This window comes from Podarcis erhardii (assembly GCF_964252035.2).
Source record: "Podarcis erhardii genome assembly, chromosome: 12".
In the NCBI taxonomy this organism is placed as follows: Eukaryota; Metazoa; Chordata; class Lepidosauria; order Squamata; family Lacertidae; genus Podarcis; species Podarcis erhardii.
The window spans coordinates 5853492-5873691 of record NC_138513.1 but is presented as its reverse complement, the minus strand read 5'-3'; the positions used below and the strand labels follow the sequence as shown (position 1 = coordinate 5873691).

Here is a 20200-nt window from a genome sequence, read left to right as displayed (position 1 = left end):
ATTATTCCTGTGGAGCAGTCAAAAGGTCTCAACTCTCTGGGCCCAACACCAATTGCAATGCTAGTTTGAGTTACAATGCTGTAGTTGTCTTTCTATATTCTGGGGAACTCATGGAATGTTCTGTGCTGAATCACTCTTCCTTGGGCATGTATCCAGTTCACTTATGCAAATATTATACCTCTCCCCTTGCATCCCCCTCATCTGATTCAGAGGAAGACTCCTGAGCAGTTGAGGAAGGCCTGGACCTGCCGTGTCGTGGGGATGGAGACGGCGTTTTTGATTCATCATCACTGTCGGCTCCAGGTACTTGAAGTGTGGCTGGAGTGGAAACATAAACAATTAAAATACGTTCCTAGCAAATAATTGCTTTGTTTTGTGAAATAGCATGCTTTTGTTCATTCATTTAGTTCATACCCTACTTCTTAACTTAGAACCAAGTCCTCAAGGGAACTTGCACTATAAAAGCAATCAAATGCCTTTAAATCAATTAAAAACCCAAACTAGCCACAGTGAAATCAAATCCAGAAACAGCAACATAAAGACTAGTCTAAACCTTCCAGTCTGAATACTTGGCTGATGTTGGATGTGACTGTTAATTATTGTTGTGACTAGTCCCAGCCTCCTCTTTCCTAAATGCCAATTCTGAGATTTCCACACTAGCATTTTGAAATTTGCGTAGGAAAGTGTCTGAAAAAGGTCCAATAAGACGCCTTTGATAGTGACCAATATACATGAGCTAGTCTGGCATGTATGCTTCTGTCTCAGACTGAAAACTGACTGTCAACATGCTCAGACAAGCTGTTACCTTGACTAATCTTTGCAGAAACCATTTCTGTGATCTGCGATGTCAGTTTCTGGAGGAATTCCTCAGTCCCAACCTCAGCAAGTGAAATGTGGCTCCGACCAGCTTCACCTTCCATAAGTTCCCCTGTCAAAGAAGAGTGAGGTACTTAAGCGGTAAAGTCATAAGAACATAGGAAGCTGTTTATACCCATCTCGATCAGTAGTGTCTGCTATGACTAGGGCTCAACAACTTTAACATCCCCCCCCCCCCAAAATAAGCTCAATAACTTTTTTCGGATTTTCACTTCTGGGAACCCTAGCAATGAATACCAGAGACTCTATAAAGGAGGGGAGCAAACACAGACACAATTCATGACTGACATAATTGCGTGGCAAGTTCCCGCCCCCCCAGTGGAAATAAAGACACATGACACAGTTATTAAGGTTAATGGGCTAAATAAGGCCATAACTTTATTGGTTACAGATGATGAGCGGTATTGGCTTAGGCATTGGTCCTAACCGACTATATCAGACTTCAGCCCGTCCGCTTGAAGTCCGGGAAGGGTTAACCATCAGTAGGGGGAGTCCTGCTGATGCACATCAACTAGGACCTCCCCCGGGGTCACCGGTAGGGGGCATGCCTTAGGCCCTCACCTCCCCAGGCTTCGGACAGGGCCACACCCCCCAGAATCTTTTATTGGACTACCCTTCAATATATGGGGCAGCTGACGGCACTACCTCCCCTCTTCTCCAGACATAATCCAATGCCCAACCTCCAAACCTTACAAAGTTGTGACAAAGTTGTGACAAAGTTGCTACAAGGTAGGTGAAAACCAAGTGGCTGGTGCCAATTTGCCAAGTGGAAAAATTACTACCAGGCCCCTCAATGGCGACCAACCGAGGTCCATAGCAAGGTCAAGGAACGAAAACCTTAAAGGGCGGGAGGGTGGGAAACAGGAACAGCTGGAAGCGGCAAAAGAGGGAGATCCCCGGCCGCACCTGCCTTAAATAGAACAGGCCACGCCCCCCCAGAACCAGCAGATTGGCTGGCCAGGGGATGACGTGGCTGGGAATTCCCCCAATAGTGCAGGGGCTGGGCTCCAGCCGCCCCACACGTAGTGGAGCTGTGAAGCCCGCAACCCCACCTCCTCTGTAGGGCAGAAGTGGCTTTCTGTGTCCAGGGCAGCTGTCTACCAGCAACATCTGGGACGCCAGCTGAAATCCTACCAGACTGTGCACTGCCTCGCCAGAGTGCTACATGTTCTGGTTAGCTCCCGCTTGGACTACTGCAATGCACTCTGCGTGGGGCTACCTTTGAAGGTGACTCAGAAATTACAGCTAATCCAGAATGTGGCAGCTAGACTGGTGACTGGGAACAGCTGTTGGGACCAGTCATAAAGGATATACTTTGGTTCCCAGTACTTTTTTGAGCACAATTCAAAGCATTGGTGTTGACCTTTAAAGCTCTAAACAGCCTCAGCCCTGTATACCTAAAGAAGTATCTCCACCTGCATCATTCAGGCCGGACACTAAGGACCAGCTCTGAGGGCCTTCTGGGATTCTCTCACTGTGAGATGTGAAGCTACAGGGAACCAGGCAGAGGGCCTTCTCGGTAGTGGCGCCTGCCCTGTGGAACGCCCTCCCATCAGATGTCAAGGAAATAAACAACTATCTGACTTTTAGAAGACATCTGAAGGCAGCCCTGTTCAGGGAAGTTTTTAATGTTTGATGTCTTACTGTGTATTTATATTCTGTCAGAAGCTGTCGAGAGTGGCTTGGGCAACCCGGTCAGATGGGTGGCATACAGATATTATTATTATTATTATTATTATTATTATTATTATTATTCATGCAAAACCATGAGAAAAATAGCCCAAGCTCTTGCTACAGAGATGAGCAGCCAATAAACATATTCCAAGTGAGGAGGCCAGCACTGGATTACACATACAGGGAAAGATATATATAGCATGAAAACATTTTTACCATCCTTCCCACCTTTTATGGCCTATTTTTCCTAAGACATATGTACTTCAGTATAGATGCCAGGATACAAGCCTTGCAAGAGGTATGAATGGTGAGCAGGTGCATAAATCAAAGCAATCACTTCAAAATACTTGCAAGCAGGAATCAGAAAGGGTGGAGTCCTGCAGGGCGGTATTTTTAAACGAGAATCCCTATTTGAAAGGCATGAAACCCTCCCATGGTTGACATGATGTGTACACATTTAGTAGTTTAGTATCTGTTACCCTAAGTGTCAACCAGTACAACTGACATGATGCCTTGCCTGAGAGATACATTTCCTGGTTGAAGGGGAAGGTAGCTAGTTGCAGATTTAAAGCATCTGTAGGCAAACTAAGGCCCAGGGGCCGGATCCGGCCCAATCGCCTTCTAAATCCGGCCCACAGATGGTTCAGGAATCAGCGTGTTTTTACATGAGTAGAATGTGCCCTTTTATTTAAAATGCATCTCCGGGTTATTTGTGGGGCATAGGAATTTGTTCATTTTTATTTTTTTTCCCAAAATATAGTCCGGCCCCCCACAAGGTCTGAGGGACAGTGGACCGGCCCCCTGCTGAAAAAGTTCACTGACCCCTGATTTAAAGCAATGAATTTAATTTGCATGTGAACCGCATGAACCTGGCAACATTTATTTGATAAAGAAATCAAAGACTACAGCTGCAAACTATGTAATTCATATTAGAGAACGTTATACGGAACAGCAAACTGTGATCTAAATGAGTAACATTTTGAAGTTAAAGCACAGGCGGAACTTTTCATACCTTTTCTGCTTTCTGGAGGATGTACAGAAACCCCGACTCTAAGGAAGAGAAAAGGGAAGGCATAAATATATGAGAATTTATAAAGCGCTTAATAATTAAAAAAAAAAAAAAACCCTAAGCAGCATACATCAAAACTATTTAGAATGATTATCAATGATACACAGATAAAATGAGCAAATTTTAAAGTAACAGATGGATTATATGCCTCGACAGGCTGGTTTAGTGGTTGCTTGAAACACTAAAATGAGGGTGCCTGCCTAATATTAATATAAGTGCAGCCACACTAAATGTTCAACTCCTCACATAAATGGAGCAAGTGTCATATAATACTTTTAAAACTGCAAGTTCCATAGATTGAAGTGGTTGAGGAGGCATACAGAGGCCAGGCAATCTCAAGTACACTGGTCCCAAGCTGTGATAAAATTTAAAAATTCATAAAACTTATACACCATAGGATTGCCCTCCGCCTCCAAACAAAATCCCTCAGAGTGGTTTGCAAAAAGAAGAAGACAATAAAATTATCAGTGAAAACGGTTTTAAAAAATCTGCTTAAAACATTCACAAAAATTATAAAATCAGTGATCAACTGAAAACAGATTAAAATGCAAACCAACACTCTACATTTCTGGGAAGGTTTCCCTGAAGAAAAATGTTTTTAGCAGGGGCCAAAGACTGCAGTGAGTTCAATACGCAGGGAGTTGCAGGGTGTGGGTTCTGCTACATCATCTTTACAGGGGGAAATGCATTTTAAAGGATACCAAAATTAGAATTCAGTAACTGAATAACACAAAGTTTAAAACATCGCCAATATCACTACGTGTTAACAAGAACTTTCAGACATTACCCATGTTCTTTCTTTTCTTTTTCTTCATACCTGCAACAAAAACAAAAAGGGAAGAAGGAGGTGAGGAGAACGGGATCTCCAGTGAGTTTCCAGTCTGAAAATCTTAAGACGCGTTCAGTTTTTTTCTAGTCTCTCTGTGCAGCATCCCAACCTCCAGGCACACAGCCTCCCACTTACCCAAGTGATGTCATGATGGCCTCTGTCACCATCACACGCTCCTGGGTCAGAACCTCAGCCTCTTTCACTGCAAGGGAATGAAGGACAGCAAACCTATCAGCAGGTGTGTCTCAGGCGGGGGAATATTTCTCATCCTTCCCAAGCTTTGTTGGGGTTATGGGTGAGGGAGATGCTGGAACTCAACTTCCCTGCCTTGGCTCAAGTTAGATGTCACCATTTGAATTGAAAGCAATTTTGCCTTATAATGACGGGGTGGCCTATAAGGTACCCCTGACTGTTAGGTCCAGTTGCGGACGACTCTGGGGTTGTGGCGCTCATCTCACTCTATAGGCCGAGGGAGCCAGCGTTTGTCCAGACAGCTTCCGGGTCATGTGGCCAGCATGACTAAGCCGCTTCTGGTGAATCAGAGCAGAACATGGAAATGCCGTTTACCTTCCCTCCAGAGCAGTACCTATTTATCTACTTGCACTTGACATGCTTTCGAACTGCTAGGTTGGCAGGAGCTGGGACCGAGCGACGGGAGCTCACCCCGTTGCAGGGATTCGAATCGCCGACCTTCTGATCAACCAGCCCTAGGCTCTATGGTTTAGACCACAGTGCCACCCACGTCCCATTGGGGTGGCCTGTAGTGCTCCCTTATTTCCAGGCCTTTTGTGTTCAGTGTCCCCAGCAGGACCAGAACTGACTTCTTGTTGGTGGCATCTGTCTCAAGAGACAATGGAGGGAGCCTCCAGGGGTAAAGTCAATGCACTCCATTAGCAGCACTGCAGTGACTCCCCAGTGCTCAAGTCTGGCCAGTGTGTCTGGAGGTCCTGGGCCGCCCAGACGACAAGACTCAGCCTGGCTGATGTGGTCCAAAGGAAAGCAGAGCAATACATTTGATACCAGCTTGGCTGCAGAAGTTGCTGGAAGGAGGCGTACAAAGCGCCAGCCAACCGTCTTAGGGATTCCACTCCAGATGTGCATAGGCCTTGTTCCTTAACCTTTCCTTCTCATGAACATGCATAGATCTTGCAGACAAACTAAGCACAGAGCTCTGGACTCTGGGCTGCTGTGATATCAAAGCAGTTCAGCTTGTGGCAAGGGAGAACTCAAAACCTCAGTAGAAGCTCATTTGCATCAGATTTTATCCTTCTTCCCAGATCCTGTGACTTTTTCACAAGTTGGGGAAAGCAGTATTGTTTTTATTTGTGGGGTGATGGGGGAGTGTACAGGCTCTGTACATGTAAATTGTATTTCCATGGCCACTGGTGACCACACAGAAACCCAGAGATTATGACTAGCGTGATGCCAATTTTAATGAAACAGCCAGCACATATAAATATGGAAATAGAGGAGAAGTTGGTGAAGTGCTTACCATCCAGAACTTCTAAGGAGGAGCTACAGATAGACTGCCCAGCCTGATTGGACGCAATGCAGGTGTAGTTTCCGCTGAATTCCTTCTTCACATCCAGCAAGATAAGACTATGGTGCATGTTGGAGCTGGCAAGTTTATAGCCTGGGGTATCCGGCTTGATCCAAAGGATGTCTTCTCCATGGTACTCTTCCTTCAGCCAAGTCACTGAGGGAGGTGGACATCCTAAAAAGAGGGGAAATGAGGGTGCTATTAGTGTATCATTTCTTCTGATCTCCCAGATAACCTCCCTTCCCAAGTCCTGCCATTTGTGCAAAGTCTTTGCTTAGCACCCCGGTGCTAAGCCGGTGCTAAGCTTCATCCACAACTCTGGAAACCTCACCTGGCCAGAACAGAGAAAAGATGGTGAGATTGACAGTACTTTCTCAACACTGTAGGTCGCGTTGCATGGCTGTTCATGATTAGACTTGTTAATTCCGACCCTGAACAAACCTCTGGCATGCTAATGAGCTATGCCACCCCCATACAGTCTGCGTTTTTAGACATATCCTAAAAACGGTGTTATTCAAACAAACCTTTGCAATATGAAATCCTTTTTACCAGCCAGTTTCTATTCATGTTTTGGCTGATGCTGTTATTGATTTTTCTTTCCTTCTTTATCCCACTGTAGTTTTATGTGCTGTATTCTTATGAAAGTGTGGTCTATAAATATTTCAACAAATTATTATTATTATTTATTAAATTTGTATACCACCCTTCATCCATAGACCTTTGGGTGGTTCACAACCTAAAAATACATGGAAAAGAAAAAAAAATGCTGCACAGTCTTCTTGTTGTTTAGTCATTTAGTCGTGTCCAACTCTTGGTGACCCCCTGGACCAGAGCACGCCAGGCACTCCTGTCTTCCACTGCCTCCCGCAGTTTGGTCAAACTCATGCTGGTAGCTTCGAGAACACTGTCCAACCATCTCGTCCTCTGCTGTCCCCTTCTCCTTGTGCCCTCCATCTTTCCCAACATCAGGGTCTTTTCCAGGGAGTCTTCTCTTCTCATGAGGTGGCCAAAATATTGGAGCCTCAGCTTCACGATCTGTCCTTCCGGTGAGCACTCAGGGCTGATTTCCTTCAGACTAAATACGTTTGATCTTCTTGCAGTCGATGGGACTCTCCAGAGTCTCCTCCAGCACCATAATTCAAAAGCATCCATTCTTTGGCTATCAGCCTTCTTTATGGTCCAGCTCTTACACAGTCTTAATTCATTAAAATGAATCTACTCATATTAATTCCTTGCTAAAACATTGCCCCTTCCCTTCCCTTCCTCTTCCCAGTGTCAAACTTTAGAGGCAAGATCCTTGGGGCAAGGACCTCTCATTGTGCATGCTGGAAAGCAAAGCATGCATTGACTCCACTACAACCTTTGTCTCCCTGGAAGGGCAAATTCAATCATGGAGGAGGGTAGTTGGAGTAGTGGGCATGCCTCTAAATTCATTTACCTTCAACTTTCACTGAAAGGGTAATGCTGGCACCTTCCCTCACTTTTTTGTTGGTATATCGTTCCAGGAACCTTGGTGGCACCAGCTGCTCATGAACATCTGAAAATTAAGTTGTTCAGAGAAAAACATAAAAATGTGACATTGCAATAGTCAGGTAGGACTGAGCTTCATGGAGCTGGGGCTGCTCTAAAGTTCGCAGCTTTGAAAGCCTCAAAGCAAAGGCAGCCAAGACCTTTGTTCCCACCAACTCCTCCTGTTTCTTTTCTCACCTCTTCTGGGTTTCTCTTCTTCCTCACCAGGCCCTGCAAAAATGAAAGAACAGCAGCACCATCAGGTGATAGATCACGTGAGCCCACATCTGCAATCCAAAATGGCATAGCAAGTGCTAGGCCTCAATTTCCACCAAAGGGGCTTTCATACTGTTGCAAATTTTGAGTGGGATTCGGTCACATACCAGCAAATTCAGGCTGTACAATTATAGCTGTCTGAGAGGTCCTGTGCAAGAAGCCTGCTTCTGCAAAATATTGGCCTTTTTGTGATTAGGAGAGTGGCAGGAAAATGCACTTGAAAGTGTGGGGTCAACACTTGTTTTGACACAACATCACCTAACCTCTTCACAACCAAATCAGGACGAAAGTTCATTAAATAACCAACATTGTTTAATCTCCCTTTTGAAATAGGGCAACCCTAGCCTGGAAGTGATCAACCTAACAAAGATGCTCATTTCTTTTTTTGGCACCACATTAGACATCCAGCAAACCCACCAACGATTTGATGGGTTGTGTCCATCTGCTCTCAAGTTGGCATGGCCAACTTTTGAATTCTTGGATGGTAGGGCTGTTCTCTTCTTTAGACAGAAGTCTGTGGGTCCATTTTGCTACAAATTCAAAGCACTTCATAGGTGGTCAGATTCTTTAAATGGTCCCAGTTACCAATAAGGGTTCAAAGCAATAGGACACAAAGATTTGCATTAGCTACAAAACCCAAATAAAATCCAATAAAATGTGGAAATTTTAGCTTCTTGGGTTGGGGGGAGGGGAAATCCCCTTGTAGGAAAATTGTGGATCCACTTTTTACCAAAAAACAATTAAAATTAGAGTAGAATTAAAACTATTACATTTTTTTGGGAGGGTGACCATTTCATATCAAAAAGACTTCCTTTTCACACTGATTTTTTAAATGTGTGCCTTGAGAAAATGTCTACTTAATTCATTTTCATTGCCTTTGCCTGGTAGGGTCTTCATTCATCTTCGTGACATCAACACACAGCCAAATCCAGTGGGCCATGGAGACTTGTTCCATGATTAGATGGATCACCCTTGACTAAATTATGTAGGAAGAAGATGCGGCTACAAAGTGAAACCATGGCATTTAAGAAGGAGAATATTAGCAAACAATAATGTGAGTAGGGTGTGGGAGACGAACTACTACCCTACCATTTTGCTAATTTCTAGCTCAAAAATAAAACTAGATATTTGGTGCACCTCCTACTAACATTTATTAATGTGCCCAGGAGCCAGAGAAATTGTTCTGCCGGTTAGCTATCCCTTGTTTTAATTTTAAATTTTGTTTTGCAGGCTGCTTGGTACTGGGAAAGCAATATATCATGATTTTGTTATTCTTGTTGAGAGCAGTAGGCCTCACACACACTTCTGGGCACAACATAAGCCACCATTTCAACATCACACAGCTAACCTTTGACAAGCAACCTGGCCGCTGAATACGCTGAACCAGCCGAGTTCCTAATAAATACAGAATATTGACCAGCGTCCTGCTTTGTAACGTTGAGAACTTCAAGGGCATGAAACTCCCTCTTGTCTGTCTTCAAGAGTCGGTCTGATGCATGCAGCGGCTGACCATCTTTGAACCAGTAGAGGCGAGGCTGTGGGTAACCTATGCAGAATAAAGAAAGGTAGGAATAGATAAGGCATATCAAAAAGAAAAGTGAGAAGAGATTGGTTAAATTTCCTAGCCCCATGCTTAGCTCTTTTGAACAATCTTTACAGAACTTTAGCTTAGGGTTGCCATCAATTTGATTTTAATTAATTTTTATAATGCTTTTAGAATGTTGCACTATTTTATTGTTGTTAGCCACCCTGAGCCCGGCTTCGGCTGGGGAAGGCGGGATATAAATTAAATTCATTATTATTATTATTATAACACACATGTACCCCCCCAAGGAAAGAGTAGTAACAATAGGCGCTATTCAGCTAAACAGATTTGCTAACGGAAGGTTAAGCAAAATAGCTCCCCCTCCCCAAGCACCTTCTTTTTTAAAAAGTTTTTATTGGTTATTTTCACATAACAAATTATTTCAACAATTGTATTTCCCCCCATTTTCCCCCTCCCACCCCCAGATACCCCTTTCCCCCCTACGACTTCCCTCAGTTCCTCTTTCTGATTTATTTACATACATTGTTCTCTGCATGTTGTAAAAATCTCTGTTTTCTATCTATTATGTTAACAAATAAATTGTGAATGTTTGTTGTTTTTTTAAGCACTTTGTAAAAGGTTCCCATTCCTCTTTAAAGTCACAGTTGTCCTTGTCATGTAGTTTGTGCGTCAGAATCCTCGCGACGGGGTGAGCTCCCGTTGCTCGGTCCCTGCTCCTACCAACCTAGCAGTTCAAAAGCACGTCAAAGTGCAAGTAGATAAAAAGGTACCACTCCAGTGGGAAGGTAAACAGCGTTTCCGTGCGCTGCTCTGGTTCGCCAGAAGCGGCTTAGTCATGCTGGCCACATGACCCGGCTCCCTTGGCCAATAAAGCAAGATGAGTGCCGCAACCCCAGAGTCGGTCACGACTGGACCTAATGGTCAGGGGTCCCTTTACCTTTACTTTTGCCAATTCCGCATAGTCCATCAATTTCTTTTGCCACTGTTCTTTTGTTGGGCCTCCCCAATCACCTTCTGATCTGAGTCCCCCCCCCCCAACTCTCCAGAGCAGATTTGGGGAGGACACAGGAGGCATGGAAAGGAGAAATTTTGTTGTGCAAGCAGAAATCCTTGAACTAGAGTATCTATCTAGCTAGTTGACACCCACTGGGTCAGAAATTCATCTTTAGAATATTAACGTACTGAAGAAATGTACCGTAACCTAGAATCATAGAATCATAGAGTTGGAAGAGACCACAAGGGCCATCGAGTCCAACCCCCTGCCAAGCAGGAAACACCATCAGAGCACTCCTGACATATGGTTGTCAAGCCTCTGCTTAAAGACCTCCAAAGAAGGAGACTCCACCACACTCTTTGGCAGCAAATTCCACTGTCGAACAGCTCTTACTGTCAGGAAGTTCTTCCTAATGTTTAGGTGGAATCTTTTTTCTTGTAGTTTGGAACCATTGCTCCGTGTCCGCTTCTCTGGAGCAGCAGAAAACAACCTTTCTCCCTCCTCTTTGTGACATCCTTTTATATATTTGAGCATGGCTATCATATCACCCCTTAACCGCCTCTTCTCCAGGCTAAACATGCCCAGCTCCCTTAGCCGTTCCTCATCAGGCATCGTTTCCAGGCCTTTGACCATTTTGGTTGCCCTCCTCTGGACACGTTCCAGTTTGTCAGTGTCCTTCTTGAACTGTGGTGCCCAGAACTGGACACAGTACTCCAGGTGAGGTCTGACCAGAGCAGAATACAGTGGCACGATTACTTCCCTTGATCTAGATGCTATACTCCTAACCTGCTGGTGAAGGGTGGGTAATAAATATAATAATAATAATCATAAATTGTAGATACGTGTTATGAAAAAGTAAGTGGGTTCTGCCAAAAGTTGGCACACAGCAGAGGTGGGGAGTTTTGGTTACCTTTCACCTTCAGGTGGAATTTGGCCAAAGCTGCTCCAGGAGCTACATGGATGTCGTGAAGTTCATCTAGAATCTGTGGCAGCTGCTCCTCTTCAGTCATAGATTCCACCCCTTCTTGTTCACGGCTGGTTCATGCAGGGAGGAATAAATGAAACGTTTGACATACAACCCAAAGCTCTGGTGAAAAAACAGCTTCCCATGAGCTGTGGCCAACACAGAAGGTTCCTGTGACCACAACAAGCTGCTGGATAGCTCAGTAAGTAGAGCATTAAATTCTTAATCTCAGGGTTGTGGGTTCAAGCCCCATATCAGGCAAAAGATTCCTTGCAGTGAGTTGGGCTAAATAACCCTCGTGGCCCCTTCCAACTCTTTTATATACCAATATTGGTTTTATGTACTAATATTGTGATGACATCATGGCCACTGGGCCCACCACCTCCTGGCAAATAGGAGGGGAAGAAATGGAGGCAGTGAGAGATTTTACTTTCTTGGGCTCCATGATCACTGCAAATGGTGACAGCAGCCATGAAATTAAAAGACGCTTGCTTCTTGGGAGAAAAGCAATGACAAACCTAGACAGCATCTTAAAAAGCAGAGACATCACCTTGCCAACAAAGGTCTGTATAGTTCAAGCTATGGTTTTCCCAGTAGTGATGTATGGAAGTGAGAGCTGGACCATAAAGAAGGCTGATTGCCGAAGAATGGATGCTTTTGAATTCTGGTGCTGGAGGAGACTCTTGAGAGTCCCATGGACTGCAAGAAGATCAAACCTCTCCATTCTTAAGGAAACCAGCCCTGAGTGCTCCCTGGAAGGACAGATCCTGAAGCTGAGGCTCCAAGACTTTGGCCACCTCATGAGACGAGAAGACTCCCTGGAAAAGACCCTGATGTTGGGAAAGATGGAGGGCACAAGGACAAGGGGACGACAGAGGACGAGATGGTTGGACAGTGTTCTCGAAGCTACCAGCATGAGTTTGACCAAACTGCGGGAGGCAGTGGAAGACAGGAGTGCCTGGCGTGCTCTGGTCCAGGGCGTCACAAAGAGGTGGACACGACTAAACAACAACAACACTGTGATGACAGTGTAACGTTTTCCAGTGTGCAGGTGGCGCTTACCTGGAGAGATACCCTTTGGCGCTGTAGTAGGAGGACGTTTCCGTTGCATCTGCTGCTGTATCATAGTCTGTACTGGTCACTAAGAAATGGAAAAGAAAAAAATCCAAACATTGTGGGTTGCTTCATGTCAGGAGGACAAACAGAGGCAATGCAGGGGAGGCCCAGACAGTTGTGCAGAAAGGAGGTTGTGCACCAGTCCTCTGGCAGCATCAATGGTTTACTCTCAAATTGTACTCCCTGCTGCTTATGCAGCAAAGCGGAAGAAGTGCAAGTGGAGTTACTGAGAGCCCCAGAAGGTGTTGTTCAAAAGACCTTTCAGACTGTTCCAACACACTGCAGACAGGGGTTAGGATCCATCTTCTAGGAAGGCTCACAAGAGCACAGGGAGAAAATGTTTGCCATCCACAAGTTTTTAAAATCCTGCACTGAAAGACAGTTGCATGTAGGAATCAGGGTGTGTATGCAGCCATATGTTGAACACTGGGGTCCCTTCAATTCTGATTCTATGGCCCCTTCCAACTTTACAATTCTATGATTTTGTGACTCTATCATAACATTTTATGTGGGGAGGGGTTGCTGATTATATTTAAGCTGGAAAACTGTGATTGACTGCGGCTTCCCAGTACAGTGGTACCTCGGGTTACATACGCTTCAGGTTACATACACTTCAGGTTACAGACTCCATTAACCCAGAAATATTACCTCGGGTTAAGAACTTTGCTTCAGGATGAGAACAGAAATCGTGCAGCAGCAGTGCAGCAGCAGGTGGAGGCCCCATTAGCTAAAATGGTGCTTCAGGTTAAGAACAGTTTCAGGTTAAGAACGGACCTCCGGAATGAATTAAGTACTTAACCCGAGGTACGACTGTACTTGTTGTTTACAATGATCTGCATACCAGGAGCTTGTTCATGCCTCTCACACAGGAATTTTGTGGTGCGTGGAGTGCTCTGAATGCATAGCAAACTAGGGATGGATTCACCCACAACGAGTATTTGCCTATTTCTAAACTGACAATGATCTCACCATCCTCTTTGAATTTGACAGCCCCCTATTCACTTAGTCATGTGTGATAGGACACACTGGTTGTGATGCATTTCACACTTCCTATGTGGGGCTGCCCTTGAAACTCCAGCGGGTGCAGAATGCTATGGCGAGACTCCTTACGGGGTCCTCGCTGCGGGATCACAGTCACCCGGTGCTATACCAGCTGCACTGACTCCCGGTGGAGTACAGGATCAGGTTCAAGGTGCTGGTTTTAACCTTTAAAGCCCTATAAGGCCTAGGACCCTTGTACCTACGGGACCGCCTCTCCTGGTATGTCCCACGGAGGACCTTACGGTCTTCAAATAAAAACATCTTGGAGATCCCGGGCGTCAGGGAGGTTAGGTTGGCCTTGACCAGAACCAGGGCTTTTTTGGCCGTGGCCCCGATCTGGTGGAACGCTCTGTCACAAGAGACTAGGGCCCTGTGGGACTTGACATCTTTCCGCAGGGCCTGCAAGACCTTTGGCCAAGGCACAGTCTGACCCCTTCTCTCCTTCTGTAATCCTCATAGAACTTTAACCCAATGGTTGCCATTAATTTGATTCTGAATTGATTTTAGAATGTATTTTAATTAATTGACTGTGTGATTTTATGTACTCTGTGCTATTCTGACTTGTTGTTAGCCGCTCTGAGCCCAGCTTTGGCCAGGAAGGGCGGGATATAAATAAATTTTTCATTTATTATTATTATTATTATTATTATTATTATTATTATTCCAGGTCATAATTATTAAACTTGAGTATTTCTGTGTCTCTGGGTAATACTCACAGTCCACTCTCAGCTCGGCTTTAGTTGAAGACACGCCCATGCTGTTTTCAGCCAGACAGCGGTAGACGCCCATGTCAAGAGGGACCACAGCAGTAATGATCAGCTGATGGCAGCCTTCCTGGTCCTCGTTGATCATGTAGTGATCGTCCTCTTCAATAACCCTCCCATCCTTGAACCACCGGATGGTGGGGGTTGGCTTGCCGATAACAACACAGTCAAAACTGACTGGATAACCATCCTGTACTTCTTGGTTTTGAAGTTCAGTTATGAAGATGGGAGCTGGAATTGTTTTGAGGATAATTACAAAAACAGAAATGTACATATTTATGTGGCAATAAAGTATCTGTAGGGACACGGGTGGCGCTGTGGGTTAAACCACAGAGCCTAGGACTTGTTGATCAAAAGGTCGGTGGTTCGAATCCCCGTGACGGGGTAAGCTCTTGTTGCTCAGTCCCTGCTCCTGCCAACCTAGCAGTTCGAAAGCACGTCAAAGTGCAAGTAGATAAATAGGTACCGCTCCAGCGGGAAGGTAAACAGTGTTTCCGTGCACTGCTCTGGTTCGTCAGAAGTGGCTTAGTCATGCTGGCCACATGACCCGGAAGCTGTACGCCGGCTCCCTCGGCCAATAAAGCGAGATGAGTGCTGCAACCCCAGAGTCGGCCACGGCTGGACCTAATGGTCAGGGGTCCCTTTACCTTTACCTTTAAAGTATCTGTAGCTCCCTCCACGCCTCGCTCTATACATGGTGCCTTTTTTGGTTTTGGTGCCATGCTAAATTCAAACTGCAATCTTCTTGTAATCCCAGGTACATGTGTGACAAGATAAGCACTTCTGCTGTAACTAGACTTCTAATTTTTGGGAAAGGTTCTGGGGTTAAAGACGGGCAACGTCTAACCTAACCTACTTCAAAAAGGTGATATGATGATAGCCACCAACTTGGGTGGCTGTAAAAGAGGATTAGGGGGGGAAATCATGTAGGATCCATAGAGACTATTGGAGACAGCATACACTGCATACCAGATGATGGGAATCACAGGGGGGGAGACACCACTGTTGCACTCAGATTCTCCAAGGCGTGGAGCATATAGTGCATTTTCAGAAGTATCTTTTGGATTCAATACTTGGGAGAGAGGTTTATTATTATAAATTTTAATAAAAGCAAAGAAGAGCCCATGGGTTTATGTATTTCCAAGTCCTGTAGCTAGGCAGTTTTGGGAAATCCAATGAGAATTTAATGCACATTGCTCTGAGCTCCTTTGAGGAAGAGCGGAATGCAAATATTACCAAGCTGTAAATGAATTAAACAATTCTGATCTCATTCATCTTTAAACCACCATTTCAGGTGGTACCTGGTTATGTCAGGATTTACAGATCTTTGATACTATGGGTGGTATTTGACTAAGCATTACTCAGAGTAGGTCTATTGGAATTAATTGACCTAACATAATTTCAGTGGGTCTACTCAGGGTATAACTTTGTTGACTACCACTCTGAGATTTCAGGTGTGGATAAAAAAAGGCTGGTCAATTGGGCCCCACCTGACCTGACCTGCATGCGTCACTTACCAGTGTCAGATGTAAGCAAAGGAGGCGGTGGTCTTTTCACCAGGGTTCTCAGTTGCCCTGGGGCAGGAGGTGTGGCTTTCCCAATACGCAGCTCTATCTTCTTGGAGCCTTGATCTAGGATGTCAATCTCAACAGCAATACCCATAGCAGCAAACATTTCTCTAAACCGGCTAGCAGCCGTCTTCGCCTCAGCCATAACTTCAAACTTGATGTAGATGTACCTCTCATCTTCACGGTAGGTCTGGTGGTCCACCACCTCTATCTCTCCCTCATCAGCACTAACAAAGAGTTCCTCATCCACGTCCGAAATCTCCGTGGATATTTTTGACTTGAACAGCTTGTGAAGCCTCCTCCCGGCTTTACGGAAAGCATCATCCAACTCGCTGCCAGAAGAGCTCTCCTCACTCTCGGGGATCTTTTTGGCAGCCTTGTGTTTCCGTACGGGGGCTTGAGGTGGGACGCCCACTGTCACCTTGGCGCTGTGGGAGGCCTTGCCAAACTTATTGGATACCTCGCAGGTGTACTTGCCGACGTCATTCATTTCGAGGCCAGTGATGATCAAGGAGCAGGTGCCGTCGCTGTAATTGTCTATGTGGCAATGGCGCCCGTCCAAAACTTCAACGCCGTCCTTCAGCCAGCGGACCTTCATGTCGGTTTTGCTTTGAGCCACACACTCAAGGTGGAGGGTGCTTCCTGGTTCTCCAAAGAAGTCCTTGAAGGTCTCGGCAAACACGGGGCATTCTTGCTGCTTGATCTCTTTCCGCACTTTGTACCCTTTGAAAGCAGCCTGGATCTTCACAGCTGCGTGAGACAACGAAGGGTCATCCAGATCTCCTTCTACAGCTTCTGGTTCAACAGGCTTAGCAAGAGCAGCTGGCTCAGGACCTGCTTTCTCCCACTGTTTAGAGACTTTCCCTGCAGAGACAGTCTGGACTTTACCACTAACGCTGGTTGTGCTCGCCTTTTTGAGGTAGTTAATAAGGGAAGGAGTCCCGGCCCTCGACTCGTCGTCTGAACTGGTGACAGAGAAGTCTGCTTCTCCTGCTTTAGCCGACTCATCACAAGTAGAGTATTCCTCCGAGTAGTACTGGATGATCTCAGCTTCTTCCTTCCTCTGTTTCTGACGTTTGTCATCCTCTTCTGGCAATTCGCTGATCGAATCCAGAGTTGGCTCCCGACTCATCCTGCGCTTTTTGGCAAGAGCCTCCCATAGGAGGTGGAGGTCACCCTCCTGAGCAGCTTCAGGTGGTAAACTGGGTTGCATCTGGTCATCTGCTATCTCGCCAAGCTCGTCAGGCTTGAGGGTTTTCTCAGTGGCCTCTTTTAACATGGACACAGTTGACACTAAGAGAAACAGAATAGTACAGTTTCATGGTTACACCAAGGAGCAGCAGGATAACCAGATTAACATCAAGATACAATCCTGTGTCTTTGAGAGCTAGATAATGTCATATTATATAGCATGCAAACATCTTAGAAGGTTGATGGAGCAGTTCCCAAAAAATTACATTTTGGGAGACAATGCATGCCCATAAGATCAGCAAAACCAATTGTTCTTTCTATTGCTATGTCTTACTGCAAATTAATAAAAAAAAGCAAAGAATAAAATTACCAAGAACGGGGGAAGAAATTTGATTCAGGCCTCATTTGAAGCAGAATCACATTCACACTTTCCGAAATGATATGTGGGCTGAGCCACAGCTATCCTTTGAAATTTGCACTTTCCCTATGCAGTTCACCAAAATGTTTATCAAAATGCATATATTAGGAGAAATTGCTTACAAAAGGTGTGCACATTAGTCAAAACTGCATATAAAAATGTGTTTATTAGGAGAAATTCACACTGAAAGTCTGATGAATTTTCAAGAGGATTTTCCCTCCCTGGAAAAAATGCAAATGACTGTAAAATGTAGAGAGCTGTCACTTGAAAAATGAGAAATTAAGAAATTTTCTGTTTCGACAGATCCTTCCATCCCTAGCATGGATAATGCAATTATGTGCCAGACACACACCTTAGTATGATTTGTGAACATTTTATTATGTCCATATATTTATACATGGATATAACTGCTCTGGTGTTAGATGATGTGTGGTTTAGAAACACTTTCAATAATTAAAATAAAATAAATTTCAAAAGCAGTGTTGGCATTGGGGTGTTGCAGAGAACATGGCAACTGCTTAGGCAAGTGCATCCTCACTTTCCCCCACAGCTATATTCATTGACACAACTTTATATAGGGGGTGGGGTTTTATGCTGAGCTGAAACGACTCAGTATTTGTGAACATTTTCCATAGTGTCAAAACACGCTCGCTTTCACAGTTATTTTTCAGCACTCTTTGAGAAAATCTTCACCCAATAAGTTTATGCTGCCTTTGCTCTCCATTTCCCTCCCTTGTGTTCAGTGACATACAGTGGTACCTCGGGTTAAGTACTTAATTCATTCCAGAGGTCCGTTCTTAACCTGAAACTGTTCTTAACCTGAAGCACCACTTTAGATAATGGGGCCTCCCGCTGCCGCCGCACCACCGGAGGACGATTTCTGTTCTCATCCTGAAGCAAAGTTCTTAACCCGAGGTACTATTTCTGGGTTAGCGGAGTCTGTAACCTGAAGCGTATGTAACCCGAGGTACCACTGTATTCACAAAGTAACATCCGAGAGGCTAACACAGCATTATGATAGAGCAGTCTTTGCAAATCTGGTGCCCTCCAAATATTTTGGAGTACATCTGACATCATGCAGCACCGTAGGAAGCTGTGTTGCGCTCCTGTCGTTCGGTCCCAGCACCTGCCAACCTAGCAGTTTGAAAGCACCCCTGGGTACAAGTAGATAAATAGGGACCGCTTATTAGCGGGAAGGTAAACGGCGTTTCCGTGTGCTGCGCTGGCTCGCCAGATGCAGTTTGTCACGCTGGCCACGTGACCCAGAAGTGTCTCCGGACAGCGCTGGCCCCCGGCCTCTTAAGTGAGATGGGCGCACAACCCCAGAGTCGGACACGACTGGTCCGTACGGGCAGGGGTACCTTTACCTTTACCTTTACCTTAAACAAACATGGTTTTCCCAGTAGTGATGTATGGAAGTGAGAGCTGGACCATAAAGAAGGCTGATCGCCGAAGAATTGATGCTTTTGAATTCTGGTGCTGGAGGAGACTCTTGAGAGTCCCATGGACTGCAAGAAGATCAAACCTCTCCATTCTGAAGGAAAACAGCCCTGAGTGCTCACTGGAAGGACAGATCCTGAAGCTGAGGCTCCAATACTTTGGCCACCTCATGAGAAGAGAAGACTCCCTGGAAAAGACCCTGATGTTGGGAAAGATGGAGGGCACAAGGAGAAGGGGACAACAGAGGACGAGATTGTTGGGCAGTGTTCTCGAAGCTACCAACATGAGTCTGATCAAACTGTGGGAGGCAGTGGAAGACAGGAGTGCCTGGCGTGCTCTGGTCCAGGGGGTCACGAAGAGTTGGACACGACTAAATGACTAAACAACAACAACAACAACAACAACAACAACAACAACAACAACAAACCTGAACACTGAAATGGTTTTCAGAATAAATTCCAAGACCACTTTTAGGCTGGGATGGTTACTAAAGCAGTGAAAGTGATGGTGCAAATGTACCTTCGACAGAAAGTTTGGCAGATGTTTTGACGTCAGGAGAGGCCATGCAGGTGTATGACCCTTGATCCTCAGCTTTGAAGCCATGAATGATGAGGGTCTGTTTTTTGCCCTCTGAAATGAGTTCGTACTTCCCACCAGGTTGGATTGGTTTTTCTTCTTTGAGCCAAACAACCTCTTTGGTTTCTTTGGACAATTCGCACTCCAAACGAGTCTTCTCCCCTTCAATGGCAGACTTATCGGCCAAAGGTCGAGTGATTGCAGTCACTGCAGCCGGCTCTGGAATGGGAGACATCAAGACCAATGGGCTTACGTCATACAATTCTCCTTTTGTGCTTCAACAAGGAAAGCGACAAAGAAGAATGGATAACCAGCAAAAAAAAAAAAAAAAAAGTGAGACAAATGTCTGAATGTTCCCTTGTTTCCAGAACTAGGTTTTACGTAGACCACGAATGCAGTTTCTTAGCGTGGGACTGGAAATATAACAGAGTGTTTCAATTGTAATAATCTCTCACTTTTGCATCCTTCATCTCTGACCCCACAGAAGTTTATACCAAAGAGGGACTAAAATGCTAACATTGCTTTGCAGAAGAATGTGCAGTAGCTGTGATGATGGCAGCGGTTTCACAAGTGTGCAATACAGAACCTACAGAAATCTGGACTTCCATAGGGTTTTAGAAGCAGCCATGGAGTTCAGCATCCCATAGTCACCAACGTACCAATGTCTTATATTGCTTCATTGGTAACATAAGGGGGGAAATGGCTATCACTTATACTTAATCTGAGCACACCACAAGGGCTTCTGATTAGGCGTTTGGCTATGCAATGTTGAATGTTATCTATTAAATCTGTTCCACTCTAACTCCCCT

The 20200-nt window shown here is 45.1% G+C and overlaps 1 protein-coding gene and 1 pseudogene across 35 annotated transcripts in view; one reads left to right on the top strand and one right to left on the bottom strand.

The window, feature by feature from the left end:
• The window catches only part of LOC309325987 (7-alpha-hydroxycholest-4-en-3-one 12-alpha-hydroxylase pseudogene), a 354547-nt pseudogene that overhangs the window by 111443 nt on the left and 222904 nt on the right, over window positions 1-20200 (top strand). The window lies entirely within an intron of this gene.
• OBSCN (obscurin, cytoskeletal calmodulin and titin-interacting RhoGEF) overlaps window positions 1-20200 on the bottom strand; it is a 263745-nt gene that overhangs the window by 87623 nt on the left and 155922 nt on the right. For all 33 annotated transcript variants that reach the window (XM_081834068.1, XM_081834069.1, XM_081834097.1 and 30 more), the window contains 14 exons: window positions 19335-19610; window positions 15716-17059; window positions 14151-14429; window positions 12340-12418; window positions 11224-11348; window positions 9122-9319; window positions 7696-7728; window positions 7427-7525; window positions 5941-6162; window positions 4584-4650; window positions 4407-4436; window positions 3563-3600; window positions 806-928; window positions 179-318 (listed from right to left, as the gene is read on the bottom strand). In XM_081834068.1, the coding sequence (XP_081690194.1) occupies window positions 179-318; window positions 806-928; window positions 3563-3600; window positions 4407-4436; window positions 4584-4650; window positions 5941-6162; window positions 7427-7525; window positions 7696-7728; window positions 9122-9319; window positions 11224-11348; window positions 12340-12418; window positions 14151-14429; window positions 15716-17059; window positions 19335-19610 (3053 nt within the window). The remainder of the gene's footprint in view (window positions 1-178; window positions 319-805; window positions 929-3562; window positions 3601-4406; window positions 4437-4583; window positions 4651-5940; window positions 6163-7426; window positions 7526-7695; window positions 7729-9121; window positions 9320-11223; window positions 11349-12339; window positions 12419-14150; window positions 14430-15715; window positions 17060-19334; window positions 19611-20200) is intronic.